Genomic DNA, 18,817 nt, shown 5'->3' with positions numbered 1-18,817 from the left:
TGCCCAGCATCTTCTCTGTGCACCCCACAAAGAACTGACACCCCAGGCTCCCCAATATCATATAAGCCCATATATGGAGTATATACTTTTTATGATGTGGTTTGGCCTTGTGATGCTGGGGGAGCCCGAGACGTCAGTGCTTTGTGGGGTGCACATATAAGGTGCTGGATAGCCCACCTGTTTTTATAGTATGGGTGTCACTAATAGGTTATAAGCCAGCATAGTGCACTACACGCTGTAATGTAACTGGCACTCTTTGTATGCTCTATTTATGTGCAAGTGTGCTAAGCAGCTACCCCCTCCTGAATGATGTGTGTGTGGCTGTTAATCACAATTTTGCACCTGCGTGACCTCTCCTATATAGCATTGTGGCTGATCTGAATCATAGTGGGAATAGGTGTCTAACCTGCCCTTGTAGAAGTAACCAGTAAAGTGTGGCCTCTTTTCTGTGTTTTTTTTTTGCATAACACACCACGCCTACTGAGAAAGAATGTACAAAAACCCATTTGCTACTTTTCCAAAAAAAAAAAAAAAAACAAAGATCTAGTTTTTCTGCTTTAAAAAGAAATATCAATAAGTAGCAATGCTTATTTACTGCACATCTCATGAGATGAAGCCGCTTCTGGAAAGGGCCAACAAATGTACATGATACCTTGTTAGATGAAGCCATCTTCTGTATAGGTGTAGTACCACGGCTGGGAGCGCATGAGTCATCACTACTGTCACTTTCGCTGTCACTAAGACTCATTCTGTCAAAACAAACAAAAGGGTGTAAAATTTTATTTAAAATCAGCACTGTTTTAAAAAAAAAAAAAAAAAACAACTTTGCTTCATTTAAAGGCCTATGAGATGCCCAAACTATTTGTAAATCACTTTATTGCCAAATCTGACTTCTTACCCCAGAAATATAGCCCTAAAGTCTTGGCCCATAGGCATCTTACTTTTCTGCAATTTGCCGCCTTAGGGGATTTCTGTCTCTAGTAAAAGGGAGACCCAGGACAACAAACACAGATACTGCTGTATGTCTTCAGTGCTGCAGTAAAATCTCCCCTCCTTTTAGCTTCTCAGCAACACCAAAAGCAGCTCAGTGCCTAGTGTAACCCCTTCATTGGTGCTGTTTCTTGCATTTTTGCTCACAGCACCTTGCAAACCCTGTGCATTAGTAACCTCTCGTCCCCTTCACGTGCCATTTATAATGTTGTACTGTGCAAATCATCTCTTCCCCTAGCATTGAGCCAAACATTTTTATTGACTAATCAGTAGAACGAGCAGGGAGAGAAATGTGTGATGGTCCCATAAAACTTACACTACAAGACCATCTCAGTCACATGACACGTAGTCAGGAGAGAACATGCTAAGTGCACAATTCTACCACCATAGTCAGGCAAATCGGTCGTCTGAACACACAGACTCCGACTGCTCAAAAGTCATGTCTTTATGACTATAAAAAAAATAAAAAATTATTATTATTTTTTTTACAGCATTTACACCCAACTGGCATTTGACAGATCTTTGGAACAGTGGGCTGTGCAAATGAAAAATCAGTCAACCTGTGGGGCATAAATGCTCACTGTACCCCTTATTACATTACGTGAGGGGTGTAGTTTCTAAAATGGGGTCACACGTGGGTGTTTATTTTTTTGCGTTTATGTCAGAACCACTGTAAAATCAGCCACCCCTGTGCAAATCACCAATGTGGGTCTCAAATATACATAGTGCGCTCTCACTCCTGAGCCTTGTTGTGCGCCCGCAGAGCATTTTACATCCACATATGGGGTATTTTCGTACTCAGCTGAAATTGAGTTACAAATTTTGGGGGTCTTTTTTCCTTTTGCCTCTTGTGAAAATGGAAACTATGTGGCAACACCAGCATGTTAGTGTAATTTTTTTAATTTTTTTTTACAATAACATGCTGGTGTAGACCCCAACTTTGCTTTGTCATAAGGGGTAAAAGGAGAAAAAGCCCCTCAAAATTTGTAACGCAATTGCTCTAGAGTACGTAAATACCCCATATGTGGCCCTAAACTGTTTCCTTGAAATACAACAGGGCTCCGAAGTGAGAGAGCACCATGCACATTTGAGGCCTAAATTAGGGATTTGCATAGGGGTGGACTCTGATGTAAGTGTTACAATTGTGTCCGCTACCAAAAATATTCTACGCCAGTTATTCTCAAAGGTTGCTGTCTGTTGCTAAACTCCCAGCATGCCTAGACTGGAGGCTCTGTTTTGGGTGTATATGTAGTGTTTTACCTTTTATTATGTGTTAGTGTAGTTTAGTGTTTTCAGGATACATTTGCACTGGCGGGTTTACAGTAAGATTCCCGCTCGGAGTATGTGCTGCGGTGGAAAATTTGCCACAGCTCAAACTTGAAGCAGGAAGCTCACTGTAAACCCGCCCATGTGAATGTACCCTGTACATTCACATTGAGGGGGGGCAAACCTCCAGCTGTTGCAAAACTACAACTCCCAGCATGCACTGACAGACCGTGCATGCTGGGAGTTGTACTTTTGCAACAGCTGGAGGCACACTAGTTGGAAAACCTTGAGTTAGGTTCTGTTATCTAACTCAGTATTTTCCAACTAGTGTGCCTCCAGCTGTTGCAAAACTACAACTCCCAGCATGTACTAAAAGCCGAAGGGCATGCTGAGAGATGTAGTTATGCAACAGCTGGAGGCACGCAACTACAACTCCCAGCATGCCGAGACAGCCGATCAAGCCCCCCCACTGGCCCCACCAAATAAAGGAAAAGGTAACCTCTTAACCCCTTCCCGCTATTGGACGTATGCATACGTCCAGGCGAATTACACGTTCGCGCAAATGGACGTATGCATACGTCCAAGCGATCTCCTGCTCTGCCGCGGGCAGCGCAGGAGATCGCGGGTGGGACTCAGCTGTCAATCACAGCCGGAGTCCCACCGCAGCTGCCGGGGCCGCGATCGCGCCGGTCCCGGCAGCATTAACCCCATAGATGCCGTGATCAGTCTGATCACGGCATCTATGGTGTTTGCAGGGGGAGCGCTCTCCCCCTGCCCATCAATCGCGGCGCCGCGATAAAATAAGGGGGATCGGGGGTGTCCAAGACACCCTCGATCCCCCTTGAAGAGATAGGAGTGAGGTGGCAGGGTTGCCACCCCTCCTATCCCTGCTATTGATCGGCGGAGCGGCCGACCAATAGCAGACTGGGGGCGGGGGGGTTAAAGTTCGGTTCCCCGCGCTATGCCCGCCCATCGGTGTCCGGGCACAGCGGGGGGAACCGTGCAGTAGCGGCGGCGGCGGCGATCACTTACCCGGCGGCGGCGGCGGCTGTGATCACGGCGGCGGTGGAGGTAAGTATGACGCCGCGTGTGCAGAGTCTGTTGCCTAGCAACATCTGCAGGGCGACAGTTTGGAGAGTGGTCTCTAAACTGTCGCCCTCCAGATGTTGCAAAACTACAACTCCCACCATGCCTTGACAGCTGTTTGCTGTGTTGGCATGCTGGGAGTTGTAGTTTTGCAAGATTTAGAGGGGTTCAGGCTAGAGATCACTGACAGTGGTCTCTAAACTGTAGCCCTCCAGATATTACAAAACTACAACTCCCAGCATGCTCAGACAGCAGTTTGCTGTCTTAGCATGCTGAGATTTGTAGTTTTGCAACATCTGGAGGGCCACAGTTTAGAGACCACTGTCAGTGATCTCCAGCCTGAACCCCTCTAAATCTTGCAAAACTACAACTCCCAGCATTCAGGAACAGCAAATGGCTGTCTCGGCATGCTGGGAGTTGTACTTGCGTGCATCCAGCTGTTGCATAACTACATCTCCCAGCATTCTCTTTGGCAATCAGTACATGCTGAGAGTTGTAGTTCTGCAACAGCTGGAGGCACACTGGTTGGGAAATACCGAGTTAGGTAATAGGTTCTATTACCCAACTCAGTATTTTCCAGTGTGCCTCCAGCTGTTGCAAAACTACAACTCCCAGCATGCACGTTCTGTCAGTGCATGCTGGGAGTTGTAGTTTTGCCCCCCCCCCTCCCATGTGAATGTACAGGTTACATTTACACTGGCGGCGGATTACAGTGAATTCCCTGCTTCAGGTTTGAGCTGCAGCAGCCGCAGCTCAAACTCCTAGCGGGAGACTCAGTGTAATCCGCCGTCAGTGTGAATGTAACCTAAAAACACTACACTACACTAACACAAAATAAAGAGTAAAACACTACATATACACACGTACACTGCCCCCCCCCACCACCCCTTCCCCCCCAATAAAAATGAAAAACGTATCCTACAGCAGTGTTTCCAAAACGGAACCTCCAGCTGTTGCAAAACAAAAACTCCCAGCATTTCCGGACAGCCATTGACTGTCCAAGCATGCTGGGAGTTTAGCAACAGCTGGAGGCACCCTGTTTGGGAATCACTGGCTTAGAATACCCCTATGTCCACCCCTATGCAAATCCCTAATTTGGGCCTCAAATGCACATGGCGCTCTCACTTTGGAGCCCTGGCGTATTTCAAGGCAACAGTTTAGGGCCACATATGGGGTATCGCCGTACTCGGGAGAAATTGCCTAACAAATTTTGGGGGGCTTTTTCTCCTTTTACCCCTTATGAAAAGGTAAAGTTGGGGTCTACACCAGCATGTTAGTGTAAAAAAAAAAACATTTTTGTACACTAACATACTGGTGTTGCCCCATACTTTAAAATTTCACAAGCGGTAAAAGAAAAAAAGCCTCCAAAGTTTGTAACGCATTTTCTCCTGAGGACGGAGATACCCCATATGTGGGCGCAAAGTGTTCTGGGGACGCACAACAAGGCTCAGAAGGGAGAGTGCACCATGTAAATTTGAGGTCTAAATTGGTGATTTGCACAGGGGTGGCTGATTTTACAGTGGTTCTGACATAAGTGCAAAACAATAAATACCCACATGTGACCCCATTTTGGAAACTACACCCCTCACGGAATGTAACAAGGGGTACAGTGAGCATTTATACCCCACAGGTGTCTGACAGATCTTTGAAACAGGGGTCTGTGAAAATGAAAAATAAAATTTTTAATTTACACAGCCCACTGTTCCAAAGATACGTCAAATGCCAGTGGGGTGTAAATTCTCCCTGCACCCCTTATTACCTTCCGTGAGGGGTGTAGTTTTAAAAATGGGGTCACATGTGGGGGGTCCACTGTTCTGGCACCGCGGGGGGCTTTGGAAATGCACATGGCCAAATTCTCTCTCCAAAAGCTCAATGATGCTCCTTCTCTTCTGAGCATTGTAGTTCGCCCCCAGTGCACTTCACGTCCACTTATTGGGTATTTCCATACTCAGAAGAGATGGGGTTACAAATTTTGGGGGGTATTTTCTGCTATTATCCCTTGTAAAAATGTAAAATTTGGGGGAAAACAAGCATTTTAGTGTAAAAAAAATATATTTTTTTTTACATATGCAAAAGTCGTGAAACACCTGTGGGGTATTAAGGTTCACTTTACCCCTTGTTACGTTCCCCAAGCGGTCTAGTTTCCAAAATGGTATGCCATGTGTTTTTTTTTTTCTGTCCTGGCACCATAGGTGCTTCCTAAATGCGGCATGCCCCCAGAGAAAAATTTGCTTCCAAAAAGCCAAATGTGACTCCTTCTCTTCTGAGACCTGTAGTGCGCCAGCAGAGCACTTTTCATCCCCATATTGGGTGTCTTCTGAATCGGGAGAAATTGGGCTTCAAATGTTGGGGGGTATTTTCTGCTATTACCTTTTTTAAAAATGTTAAATTTTTGCTAAACCAAGCATTTTTGGTAAAAAAAAAATTATTTTTTTTACATATGCAAAAGTCGTGAAACACCTGTGGGGTATTAAGGTTCACTTTATCCCTTGTTACGTTCCTCAAGGAGTCTAGTTTCCAAAATGGTATGCCATGTCGTTTTTTTTTGCTGTCCTGGCACCATAGGGGCTTCCTAAATGCGACATGCCCCCCGAGCAAAATTTGCTCTCAAAAAGCCAAATATGACTCCTTCTCTTCTGAGCATTGTAGTTCGCCCGTAATGCACTTCAGGTCAACTTATGGGGTACCTCCATACTCAGAAGAGATGGGGTTACAAATTTTGGGGGGTATTTTCTGCTATTAACCCTTGCAAAAATGTGAAATTTGGGGGGAAACACACATTTTAGTGAAATTTTTTTTTTTTTTTTTTACATATGCAAAAGTCATGAAACACCTGTGGGGTATTAAGGCTCACTTAATTCCTTTTTACGTTCCTCAAGGGGTCTAGTTTCCAAAATGGTATGCCATGTTTTTTTTATTTGCTGTTTTGGCACCATAGGGGCTTCCTAAATGTCATGCCCCCAAAAAACCATTTCAGAAAAACGTACTCTCCAAAATCCCCTTGTCGCTCCTTCGCTTCTGAGCCCTCTACTGCGCCCGCCGAACAATTTACATAGACATATGAGGTATGTGCTTACTCGAGAGAAATTGGGCTACAAATTCAAGTATAAATTTTATCCTTTTACCCCTTGTAAAAATTCAAAAATTGGGTCTACAAGAACATGCAAGTGTAAAAAATGAAGATTTTGAATTTTCTCCTTCACTTTGCTGCTTTTACCGTGAAACACCTAAAGGGTTAAAACACTTACTGAATGTCATTTTGAATACTTTGGGGGGTGCAGTTTTTGTAATGGGGTCATTTATGGGGTATTTCTAATATGAAGACCCTTCAAATCCACTTCAAACCTGAACTGGTCCATGAAAAATAGCGAGTTTGAAAATTTTGTGAAAAATTGTAAAATTGCTGCTGAACTTTGAAGCCCTCTGGTGTCTTCCAAAAGTAAAAACATGTCAATTTTATGATTAAAATATAAAGTAGACATATTGTATATGTGAATCCAAAAAAAATAATATTTGGAATATCAATTTTCCTTACAAACAGAGAGCTTCAAAGTTAGAAAAATGCAAAATTTTCAATTTTTTCATCAAATTTTGGGATTTTTCACCAAGAAAGGATGCAAGTTACCACAAAAATTTACCACTATGTTAAAGTAGAATATGTCACGAAAAAACAATCTCGGAATCAGATTGATAAGTAAAAGCATTCCAGAGTTATTAATGTTTAAAGTGACAGTGGTCAGATGTGCAAAAAAGGGCTGCGTCCTAGAGGTGAAAATGGGCTGTGTCCTTAAGGGGTTAAAGGAGTACTCCAGTGCAGTAAAACTTCTATCCGAATGATAGGGGATACGTGGCTCTCTGGCTCTCCAATAAAGATAAATGGAGGAGGCGCGTTGGCTACCGCTTTGTGCGGGGGTCGACGCACTTCATTCCTGGGGACTGCCAGGGTGCCATGCAGGAGACTGCGGAGGGTCTCAGGGGTCGGAACCCCCTCTCGGATCCTCCTTTGGACAGGGGATAAGTTTTACTGCACTGAAGTACACATTTAAGAACTGTCCGAACCCAATCTGTAAGCCCGACCTGTCATCAATTTCATGATGCCTCAGTAAATAGGGAAGTCCCTGCAGCTTCTTTCCACCCCATTTGGCCTTGATTGACATCTCTCCCTATAACCAAAACAGGAAAAGATCATTAATCAAGGTTGGTGGGCTGGAAAAAAGGAGATTTTTTAACACTTACCGTAAAATCTCTTTCTCGAAGGATCCATTGGGGGACACAGACCGTGGGTGTATGCTGCTGTCTCTAGGAGGTGACACTATGGTAATATAAAAAAAAAGTCGGCTCCTCCCAGCAGGATATACCCGCCTTCAGGCTCTGAGCTAATCAGTTTAAGTTCCAGAGCAATAGGAGGAGACCATCAGGTCAAAGAAAGACCCAAAACTGTCCGAGGACCAGAAGAACAAACATAACTGAACACACCCTCGGACAGAGAACCAAAGGAAAAATCCCAAAAAGGGCGGGAGCTGTGTCCCCAATGGATCCTTCGAGAAAGAGATTTTACGGTGTTAAAAAAATCTCCTTTTCTCTATCGGCTCCATTGGGGGACACAGACCGTGGGACGTACCAAAGCCGTCCCTTGGGTGGGCAGACAATCAGTCAGGCAGACGGCTGTTCCACTGCTGCCTGCAACACTTTACTACCCAGACTAGCATCAGCCGATGCAAAAGTATGAACTCGGTAAAACCTCAAGAAAGTGTGCAAAGACTACCAGGTAGCCGCCTTGCAATCTGCGAGGCCGAGGCTCCATCTGGAGAGCCCAGGATGCCCCAACCGAACAGGTACAGTGAGCCACAACCCTGAAAGGAGGGATCTTCCCCTTACAGCGATAGGCTTCCGAAATGGCGGACCGAATCCACAGAGAAATGGTGGCCTTGGAAGCAGGTGGTCCCTTGCGACAACCTTCCGCAAGGACGAAAAAGGAAGCACACTGATGAAACGAAGAGGTAATGGAGAGATATGACCGAACAGCCCGAACTACGTCCAACATGTGTAGTAAGCGCTCCTTAGGATGAGAAGGAGTAGGACAGGAGTAGGACGGGAGATGAAAAGGCCAAGACCACCTTAGGTAAAAAGGAAGGGTCTGGCCTGAAAACTACCTTGTCCTGGTGGATCACCAGGAACGGAGAACGGCAGGAAAGAGCTGCCAATTCAGACACCCCCCGGATGGAGGTGATAACAAGAAACGCCACTTTCCAAGAAAAGAAACGCCACTTTCCAAGAAAGTAGACGGAGAGGCACCTTTCTAAGGGGCTCAAAGGGTGCACCCTGGAGGGTACTCGGAACCAAATTCAAGTCCCAAGGGGGAGAGGGTGACCAATAAGGAGGGACAGCGTGCGCCACTCCTTGAAGGAAGGCCCGGATATGAGAATTAGAAGCCAGGGGCCGCTGGAAAAGCACAGTAAGGGCCGAAACCTGACCTTAAAGTGAACTGAGAGACAACCCCAGCTCCAACCCTGACTGCAAAAAGGAGAGAAGACGGGGAACCGAGAAGGTTACCAGGGAGAAGTCCCGAGCTTCACACCAACGAAAATAAGACCGCCAAGTAGGGTGGTAAATTCTTGCAGAAGAGGGCTTACGAGCCTTGAGCTTGGTGTGAATGACTTGGGAAGAGAACCCGCGGGCCCTCAAAACCGCAGTCTCAACCGCCACGCCGTCAAATGCAGAGACTGTAAATTGGGGTGGCAAAGAGGACCCTGATAGAGCAGGTCTGGGCGGAGCGGAAGGCGCAGTGGAGCGTCGTCCAGGAGCCTGACTAAGTCGGCGTACCAGGACCTTAGAGGCCAATCTGGAGCTACCAGAATGGCGGGGACGTCCTCTGCCTTGAGAATCCTCAGCACCCAGGTAAGGAGCGGAAGAGGAAGGAACACTAGGGTGTCCACGGCCAGAGCCTAAGGGTCCCACAACTTGGACACAAATGGAAGGATCTTCCAAATGTGGTGGAATGCGAAGAGATCCACGTCCGGAAAGCCCCAGAGGTCGCAGAGCTGCGTGAAGACCTCCGGATGTAGAGACCACTCGCAGGGGTCGTGAGGACCGACTGAGGAAGTCCGCTTCCCCGTTGAGCACTCCTGGAATGTGAGTTGCCAAAATGGCCGGAACCTTGTTCTCCGCCCCGGTGAGAATCTTGGTTACCTCGGCCATGGCTGCCGAGCTGAGAGTGCCGCCCTGTCGATTTATGTACGCCACGGTCGTGGCATTGTCCGACTGAACGCGGACAGGACGGGACTGAAGACGGGCCTCCCAATGAAGAAGACAAAGAAGAATCGCCCCTAATTCCAATATGTTTATCGGAAGAAGGGTCTCCTGGGGAGACCAGAGTCCCTGAACCGTCCGATCCCTGAACACTCCGCCCCAGCCCGACAGGCTGGCATCCGTTGTAACAACCTGCCAGTGAAGAGGAAGAAACGACCGCCCCTGGGGAAGAAGGGGGGAACAGAGCCACCAGAACAGAGCCTGATGGCCCCTGCAAGGGAGAACAATCCGACGATCGAGGGACAGAGGAGACCTGTTCCACGACTTCCATACAAGTGCGGATGGAGACCGATACCCGGGTCCGAAGGGAGCGGACCCCCGACCGGACCGTCAGACGTTTGTCGGAAGAGAAGTTCGGGCAGAGGCAGTGTCGAATCGAAGACCCAGGAAGGTCAGAGACTGGGTAGGACAGCGGACTGACTTGTCCCGGTTGACCATCCACCCGAAGTGAGTCAGAGTGTGGAGAGTGACGTCCAGATTTTCCAGAGTCTGGGCTCTGGTTGGAGCCTTGATGAGAAGGCCGTCAAGATAGGGTATCTCCGAGATTCCCCTCGACCGCAACAGGCCCATCACTGGCGCAAGGATCTTTGTAAAGACCCGAGGAGCCGTGGCTAGACCGAAGGTGAGGGCTACGAATTGAAAGTGCCCCTCCGGAACCGCAAACCGGAGGTACCGATGATGGCCTGGGAATATTGGCACATGGAGGTAGGCATCCTTGATGTCCACTGATGAAAGGAACTCCCCTTGTTCCAGAGACGCCACCACCGAACTGAGGGATTCCATTCGGAAGTGTCGGATGAGAAGAGGACGGTTGAGACGCTTAAGGTCTAGGATTGGTCGCATAAAACAGTCCTTCTTGGGGACCACAAAAAGAATTGAATAGAAACCCCCGAAACCTGGAAGAACGGGAACAATCACCCCCTGGAGAAGCAGAGACTGTAGAGCCGCTCGAGGAGGAGACCGGGGGCCCAGAATCGAAAAAAAGCGGTCCCTCGGAGGGGAGGCGAATTCGATTCGGTAACCGTTGGACACCACGCCCCTGACCCAAAAGTCCTGAATGTGTGAGGTCCAGATGTCTCGAAGCAGCAAGAGACGACCTCCCACCCAAAAAGAAAGCGCGGGTGGGGGCCTCACTTCATGCAGAAGTGGGTTTGCGGTTGCCTGATTTGGACGCAAAAAGGCCGGACCGGTTGGAGTTCGACTTCCAAGACTGGCGTGCCCGGAACGAGGGAGCCTTCTTGTAACGCGAGGGCGCCTGCCGGGACCCTTTGCTGGAGCCAGAGGTCCGAAAGGACTTTCTTTGGGAAGTAGGGCGAGCCTTATTTTGAGGTAACAAGGAACTCTTACCTCCCGTTGCCTCAGAGATAATCTCATCAAGGCGATTGCCAAAAAAGACGGCCCCCCGTATAGGGAAGCTCCGTGAGGGACCCTTTGGAAGCGGCATCCAAGTTTTAAGCCACATAGAGCGGCGGAGAGCCGCTAGGTGACCCACTGCAAAGGCAGAACAACGGGCTGACTGCATGGCAGCTGCGCACAGGAAGTCCCCAGCATTAGAGCATTGGAGAGCCAGAACAGAAAGATCCTCAGGAGAGGATCCCGCTAAGATATCCTGATGGAGCCTTTGGCACCACTCCTACAAGGCCTTGGACACCCATGTGGAGGCGAAGATGGGAAGAGGAGAAGAGCCAGCTGCATCAGAAGCAAACTTCGTCAAGGAGTCTACCTCCTTGTCCGTGGAATCCTTGAAGGCAGCGGCATCTGCCAGAGGCAGTGTAGTCACCTTAGAGATCCGGGAGATTGGTGGATCCACTGAGGGAGGGGAAACCACCTTAGCGACAAAGACTTTGTCAAATGGATAACGTTCTTGAATTGTCTTGATTTCCGGGAACCTCTTGTCTGGATGTTTCCATGCAGATTCCAGAATGTCGTTAAAGTCAGAATGAGAGCTGAACCTTTGAGGTGCTGCTTTAGCATGATAAAAGGATACTTCTGGATTGACATCCGAAGATCCTGGGTCCTCTAAGGAAAGGTGTCTCTGATGGCTGTCACCAATGAGTTCACCTTTGCAATTGAGTCCGAGCAGTCCTCCGAGTCAGATGCCGGCTCGGAAGCCTCGTCCACCAGTTCACCAAGGGAATGAGAATGATTAGAGGCAGACCTGGAGGGGGGCGACCCTGACCGGGTACGCAGCTCTGGTGTGGCGACTCCGAGAACGTCCTCTGGAGGAGCGACGTTTGTGCCCAGATGACAGGGGGGGCAGGACCCACGAGGGGAACGCTCACGTCTATCTGAAGACTCAATGGAAGAGTCAGACGAGGAACCCCTAGTACGCTTGAGGAGCGGGCCCTCTCAGAGGTCCTGTGCAGGGAAGACCCCTTCAAGGCGGACACCACTTCCCGGGAGGCCTCAGCCACCGAAACGGGAGACTTGGGTCAAGTCAGCCATATACTGGGTCAGGGAAGAAACCCAGGTTGGTGGAGCGGCTGAACCCACCGGAACCGAAAGGGGATCAGGGGGTACCAGGGGGTCTGGGGGAGCAGGCAGGGCAAGTGGGCTCAGTAGAGCCAGGCATCTTGGTATTACAGTGCTTACAGAGAAAATAAGTCCCAGGCTTCTGTTTAGAGGGAGAAACAGCCCTGGGTACGGGCATAATAAAAGACTGTGTCCCCTGTCAGCGGCAGAGAGGAGAGCTCGCTCCGTGCAGCTATAGTGAAGGAACAGGCGAGCCAATAGGAAGAGAGGGGCGTGCCCGAAGCCAGGCACTAACTAACTGACCCCTTCTGACTGAATTTCGCACCCCAGGCGCTGATTGGAGGCTGCTTCACGACTCTGAGAGCTCCCAGCCCTGTGGTCAGCGCTATAGACCGGCCGAGAAGAACTGTCAAGGTGCCCGCTCCTCCTTGTCCCGAGCGCACCTGTCGTCGCATATGCGCTCGGGGGAATAGAGCGGGCAGCCTAACGCCGGCAGAGGCTGCCGGAGAAAGTGAAACTAAGCCGACGCTGAGAACGCCCGGCCCGTACCAGCGCCGCGGCTGTCAGCCGTGTAAGAGGCGCTGTCTGCATAGTGAAAGTAAAGCCGGCGCTGAGAGCGCCCGGCTCGTAACAGCGCCGCGGCTGACAGCCGCATATAAGGCGCTGAGGACATAGTGCACTAAACACACACACATATAAAGTGAAGTGCCCCACACACACATATAAAGTGAAGTGCCCCATATTTACTGCCCCCTTAGGTGCCACTGCTCCCCAGGAATAAAAATGCAGCCCCTGAATGAGACAGCTCCATAAGAAAGGTGGGACAAAAATAGGGGGTCTCCAGAGGTTGCAAGTCCGTACCTATGGAGAAAAGTACTTACCTCAGTCAGAAGAACTTGCCTAATGGAGTCTTCAGTGAAGTCTTCAGTCAGCTTTAGTTACCTGCATCACGCCTGGCTGCTATGCGTGAGCGAGGCGAGCAGGAAAATAGGTGGATCCGGACCCATGAGGTACCACCCAGGCGCGGACCGTTGGCGAGGGGGGGGGGGGGTGAACAGCGCATATACGCAATGTCTGTGCCCCCTTACTCGCAATGGGGAAACAGGGAACCGGAGTCCCTGAGTCCCCATCTGAAAACAGAAAAGAAAAGGGAATAAAAAACGAACACGTCCCTATACTAGGAAAACAAAAAAAACAGAAGACCTGGTCTGGAGCAAACCAGACCAGGTCCACCTCCTTCAGACACTAAGCTTTAACTGATTAGCTCAGAGCCTGAATGCGGGTATATCCTGCTGGGAGGAGCCGACTTTTTTTATTACCATAGTGTCACACCTCCTAGAGACAGCAGCATACACCCACGGTCTGTGTCCCCCAATGGAGCAGATAGAGAAAAGCTGCCTGGGACTACTCAGATGACTTGTGGTTTTATTCAGCATGAAATGTACTGACCGGTTCTCTTTAATAGGAACCTGTCAAGTCCTTAGAGCCTCACATACTGGTCCTGGTACCAAACAGGTCAGAACAGCATTCCAACAAAGTTCTCCTCAGCTCTCTGCAATAGTCATGCCACAGCCCCTCTTACCAGTCAGGCTTCATTGACTGCCTGAGTGTAGAGCTTCTCTTGAGCTGCACTCAGATTTTGCTCAAACTTGTGTGAGTGACATCCTAACACAAATGGGAGGTAGCTCAGATACAGATACCTTTTCTGAGACTAGGTGCAGCTGCTTTCTTATAGAGGACCCAAGAAGGCCTTTCCTGATTTGCTATTGATCTAAATACTTTTATTCCTCATGAAAAAACTGGGTTAACTTTTCTTAAAGCTATGTGTCATGCAGCTTCATTGTTATTTTTTTTATAATAATGTTTTTTCTTTAGTAAAATCAGTACATAAACTATGATTAAAGGGAACAGCATATTTTAGCATATATAATGCCTGGCAATGCGTTATATATATGGTATAAATCATCATCCTCACCATCCCCGGGGGACATTTGTGCCCCCAGGTATGGTGAAGATATAAAGTTCCCCCCCAGCTGCCCCGCAAGTAGTCCCCTGGGCAGGGACTTACACTTACCAGCTCCATTTGCTGCGGCCCCGACGGCTTGAATGACGGCTCGCATTACTGCTCTGCTCCCTAAGCAGACGGAGCAGAGCGGTTGGGGCGGGGCCATGGCCGCAGAGAACGGAGCTGGTAACTTTAAGTCCCTGCCCAGGGGACTACTTGCCGGATGGCCTGGGGGGACTTTATAACTTAATTTCTTCACCATCCCTGGGGGCACAAACGTCCCCTGGGGATGGGGAGGATAATGATTTTAGCATATATAACGCATTGCCAAGCATTATATATGCTAAAATATGCTGATTGCTTCCCTTTTAAGGCACATATGAGGAAAATTTTTGTACATTATAGGCCTCTTTCACACTGTCGTCAGGCTCTGATATATATAGAGCTCCGTCGCCAAGGCCGTCAAAATGACTGGAGTTTAGCGCAGAAAACAATAGTGCATGCATTATTTTTTTCTCTATTAAACTCCAGTAAACTACCAGATCCCTGACAGTCCCCTTTCATGTCAATTATATCCCTAGGAACCCAATGGAGTCAGTTGTGCTCCAACCTGTTTTGGGGCCATTCAGCACAAAAGAACCAAACTGAGCCAGAAAAGGACAGAGCACAATGGCAAATGTGAATGTTGCCTAAATATTACAAGCTCAATACAAGTAATACAAGTAACTGGTTTGACAAAATTTTTTCATTTTAGCCAGTCAGATACCATATGCTTTTCAATAACAGTAGGGTTTTTTTAGTCATACATTTGTTATTCAGAATAAACAGGAACTGGACATCACAGAGCTATTTAGAAAAGATGATCAGAAAAGGTCCTCTTTAACCCCTTAAATGCACAATTGCGGGGGGTAGTGGTTGATCCACTATTTAGGCAGCCGGAGGGCTTACCTTTCAGTCCTTTGCTTTTCTACTGATAGAGCCTACCTGGAGCAGGCTCTACCAACAGAGAGCAGAGCACATAGATCAAAACAGTTCAATAGAATGATTCCTCCCCATACAAGTCCCCTAAGGGGCTTAACCCCTTAAGGACAAAGCCCATTTTGACCTTAAAGCGTACCTGTCATAGTGCAGAAAAAAAGTGATGTTACTCAGGACCCAATCCTGATCATGTGCATATCATTTTTAGGTGTCTGGGACCTATACATCCAGAGATATAAGCATTTATCTGCTGGTGAGTTACTTTTTCATTGTGCAGGCTGGAGGGGGCGTGTCAGTCTGTCTCCCTCACAGGAGCAAGCCTGGGCAGTCAGCCAATCAGTACTCTCTACTCTGTAACCCTTTCCTCTCTGGTTTTATGCTGTGTCATGTTACACAGAGAAAGATACTTGGAGCTTGCCTGCAGTAATCAGAAGACATTATGGTGAATTCATAACAGGATAACATTTATAAATATAAGAATAGATCTTTAGAAAATTAGTGCAAGGATTTTTTTGATAAGAGTACAGCATTTTTATGAATACATGTTCTATCTATCTGTTTTATCTTCTCCTAGTAAAGCTGGATGCTAATGAGCATAGCTGTCACTATGTGTGTCATTCATTTTTCACATACTGAATGTCTGACCAACTTCTTTGTCATTCAGGAGTCCGAGAAAGCTTTGACTATTTCAGCATGCTGGGAGTTGTAGTTTAGTAACAACTGAAGCTGCAATGTTTGTAAATAACTGTGTTAGAGCAGTGTTGCCTCCAGCTGTTGTAAAACTACAGCTCCCAGCATGTCCACACATCCTTTATCTGTAGTTTTGCATACACTCCATAGAAATCTCCTATACTGGATACCGGTATGCTTTACGGCTGGTATTCAGTATGCTGTAAAATCTAGACTAGTCTGTCTGGCTAAAAGACAGGCGACCCCTAGTGGCGGCTATTTTGAGCTTGAATTTCAGGTGAAAATGTAAATTTTTTTTAACAGGTGTATATTGTGAAATGTCATATTATAATGAGTCCTGCAATATATGAAAAGTTTTTAACAATGACAGTGCCTCTTTAAGGACCAGGCAAATTTTATTCTTGCTGTTTTGTTGTTTCCTACTCGCCTTCTAAAATCCATAACTTTTATATTTCCATCTACAGACCCATATTAGGGCTTGTTTTTTGTGTGACCAATTGTACTTTGTAATGAAACCCCTCATTTTACCATAAAATGTACGGCGAACCCAAAAATATATTTTTTTAAAGGGGTTCTCCGGTGCTTACACATCTTTTCCCCTATCCAAAGGATAGGGGATAAGATGCCTGATCGCGGGAGTCCCGCTACTGGGGACCCCCGTTATCTTGCACACGGCACCCCGTTTGTAATCAGTCCCCAGAGCGTGTTCGCTCCGGGTCTGATTACAGGAGACCACCGGGCCGGCGGCATGTGACGTCACACCTCCGCGTGATGTCACGCTCCGCCCCTCAATGCAAGCCTACGGGAGGGGGCGTGATAGCTGTCACGCCCCCTTCCGTAGGCTTGCATTGAGGGGAGTAGCGTGACGTCACATGGTAAAAATTACATGTGTTCTTTATTCTGTTGGCCAATACGATTAAAATGATACCCATGGCTAGATTCTCTTATATTTTTGTAACGCTTAAAAAAAAAAAAAAATCTAAAACTTTTTGTATAAAATAAGTAATCTAAAATCGCCCTATTTTGACCACCTATAACTTTTTCCTTTTTCCGTATATAGGGCAGTATGAGGACTCTGTACTTTTGCGCTGTCATCTGTACTTTTTATCGATACCACATTTGCATATATAAAACATTTAGATAATTTTCTATTAATTTTTTGGGGAATAAAATGTGACAAAGCAGCATTTTTGATGTTTACGCCATTCACCGTGGGGGATCATTAACATTATATTTTGATAGTTCGGACATCAACCCCTTTTCATTTTTTTCTCATCAACTTCTAAAAATCATAACGCTTTCAATCTTGCAAATAAAATTCCATATGATAGCTTTTTTTTTTGCGCCACCAATTCTACTTTACAGTGAGTCATTTTACCAAAAAATCCACAGTGAAACGGAAAATTCATTGTGCGACAAAATTGAAGAAAAAATTTCATTTTGTAACTTTGGAGGCTTCCGTTTCTACGCAGTGCATTTTTCTTTAAAAATGGCACCTTATATTTATTCTGTAGGTCCATACAATTAAAATTATACTCTACATACTACATGTAGGAAAATGTATACGTTCAAAATTCTCATCTTCTGACCCCTATATGGGCTGGAATGAGGGCTCATTTTTTTGCGCCGTGTTCTGAAGTTTTTATCGGTACCATTCTTGTATTGATGGGACTTTTTGATCGCTTTTTATTCATTTTTTCATTATATAAAAAGTGACCAAAAATTAGCTATTTTGGACTTTGGAATTTTTTTGCGCGTATGCCATTAACCGTTTAATTAATGATATATTTTAGTAGTTCGGACATTTCCGCCTGCGGCGATACCAAATATGTTTATTTTTATTTACAGCTTTTTTTTTATGGGAAAAGGGGGGTGATTCAAACTTTTATTAGGGAAGGGGTTAAATGACCTTTATTAACTTTTTCTTTTTTTTTTTTCACTTTTTTTTTTGCAGTGTTATAGCTCCCATAGGGGGCTATAACACTGCACACACTGATCTTTTACCCTGATCCCTTCAAAGCCATAGCTTTGCATGGATAAGCATAATAGGGGGTTGATTGCTCAAGCCCATAGCTCAGGCTTGGAGCAATCAAACGCCGATCGGACGCGACTGAGCAAGGTAAGGGGACCTCCACTCGCGTCCTAGCTGATCGGGAAGCTTTTACTTTAGTTTTAGACACGGCAATCAACTTTGATCGCCGCATCTGAAGGGTTAATAGCACGCAGCACAACGATCTGTGCCAAAAGCTATTAGCCCAGGGTCCCGGTTATCATAAGCCTCCGGGACAGACCCGGTATGACGCGGGGTCACGGCATGACCCTGTTTTAAATACCGGGATCGGGCGCAGGGCGTACAGGTACGCCCTGCGTCCTTAAGAGGTTAACGCACGCAGTGATACCAAATAGGTTTATAAAAATAAAAAATAAATGCTTTTTGGGGGTAAAATCGGAAAAACTGACAATTTTCATTTTTATTGGGGGAGGGGATTTTTCAATATTTTTTTTACTTTTTATTTTTACATTTTTTCTACTTTTTTTGTACACTTTTTATGTCTCCATAGGGGACTATCTATAGCAATCATTTGATTGCTAATACTGTTCAGTGCTATGCATAGGACATAGCACTGATCAGTATTATTGGTCATCTTCTCCTGTGGTCTGCTCGATTTCAGAACAGAGCAGGAGACGGATGGAGGCAAGTGAGGGGACCTCCGTCCGCCATTACAGATGATCGGAATGCTGCGGCAGCGCCGCGGGCAATTCGATCATCTATTTTAACGTACACATTGCCGCAGATGCCGTGATCTGTACTGATCACGGCATCTGAGGGGTTAATGGCGGACATCCGCATGTCTTCCATCACCGGTGGGTCCCCGGCTGCTGATAGCTCCGACGCTCGCGGTCATACACGAGCGAAGTACCGCCAAACCAGGACGTAAATTTACGTCTGTGGTCGTTAAGGGGTTAATAAAGTGAAAGAAAAAAAAAAAGAAAAAAAAAACACATACATTAGCCCCCTTT

At 46.8% G+C, this 18,817-nt stretch overlaps 1 protein-coding gene across 2 annotated transcripts in view; it reads right to left on the bottom strand.

The window, feature by feature from the left end:
• The window catches only part of MLLT1 (MLLT1 super elongation complex subunit), a 92,510-nt gene that overhangs the window by 33,756 nt on the left and 39,937 nt on the right, over positions 1-18,817 (bottom strand). For both annotated transcript variants that reach the window (XM_056570634.1, XM_056570624.1), the window contains exon 9: positions 653-749. In XM_056570634.1, coding sequence (XP_056426609.1) covers positions 653-749 — 97 coding nt within the window. The remainder of the gene's footprint in view (positions 1-652; positions 750-18,817) is intronic.

The sequence above is a fragment of the Hyla sarda genome, chromosome 1 (genome assembly GCF_029499605.1).
Source record: "Hyla sarda isolate aHylSar1 chromosome 1, aHylSar1.hap1, whole genome shotgun sequence".
Lineage (NCBI taxonomy): Eukaryota > Metazoa > Chordata > Amphibia > Anura > Hylidae > Hyla > Hyla sarda.
This window is presented reverse-complemented; position numbering and strand designations above follow the sequence as displayed.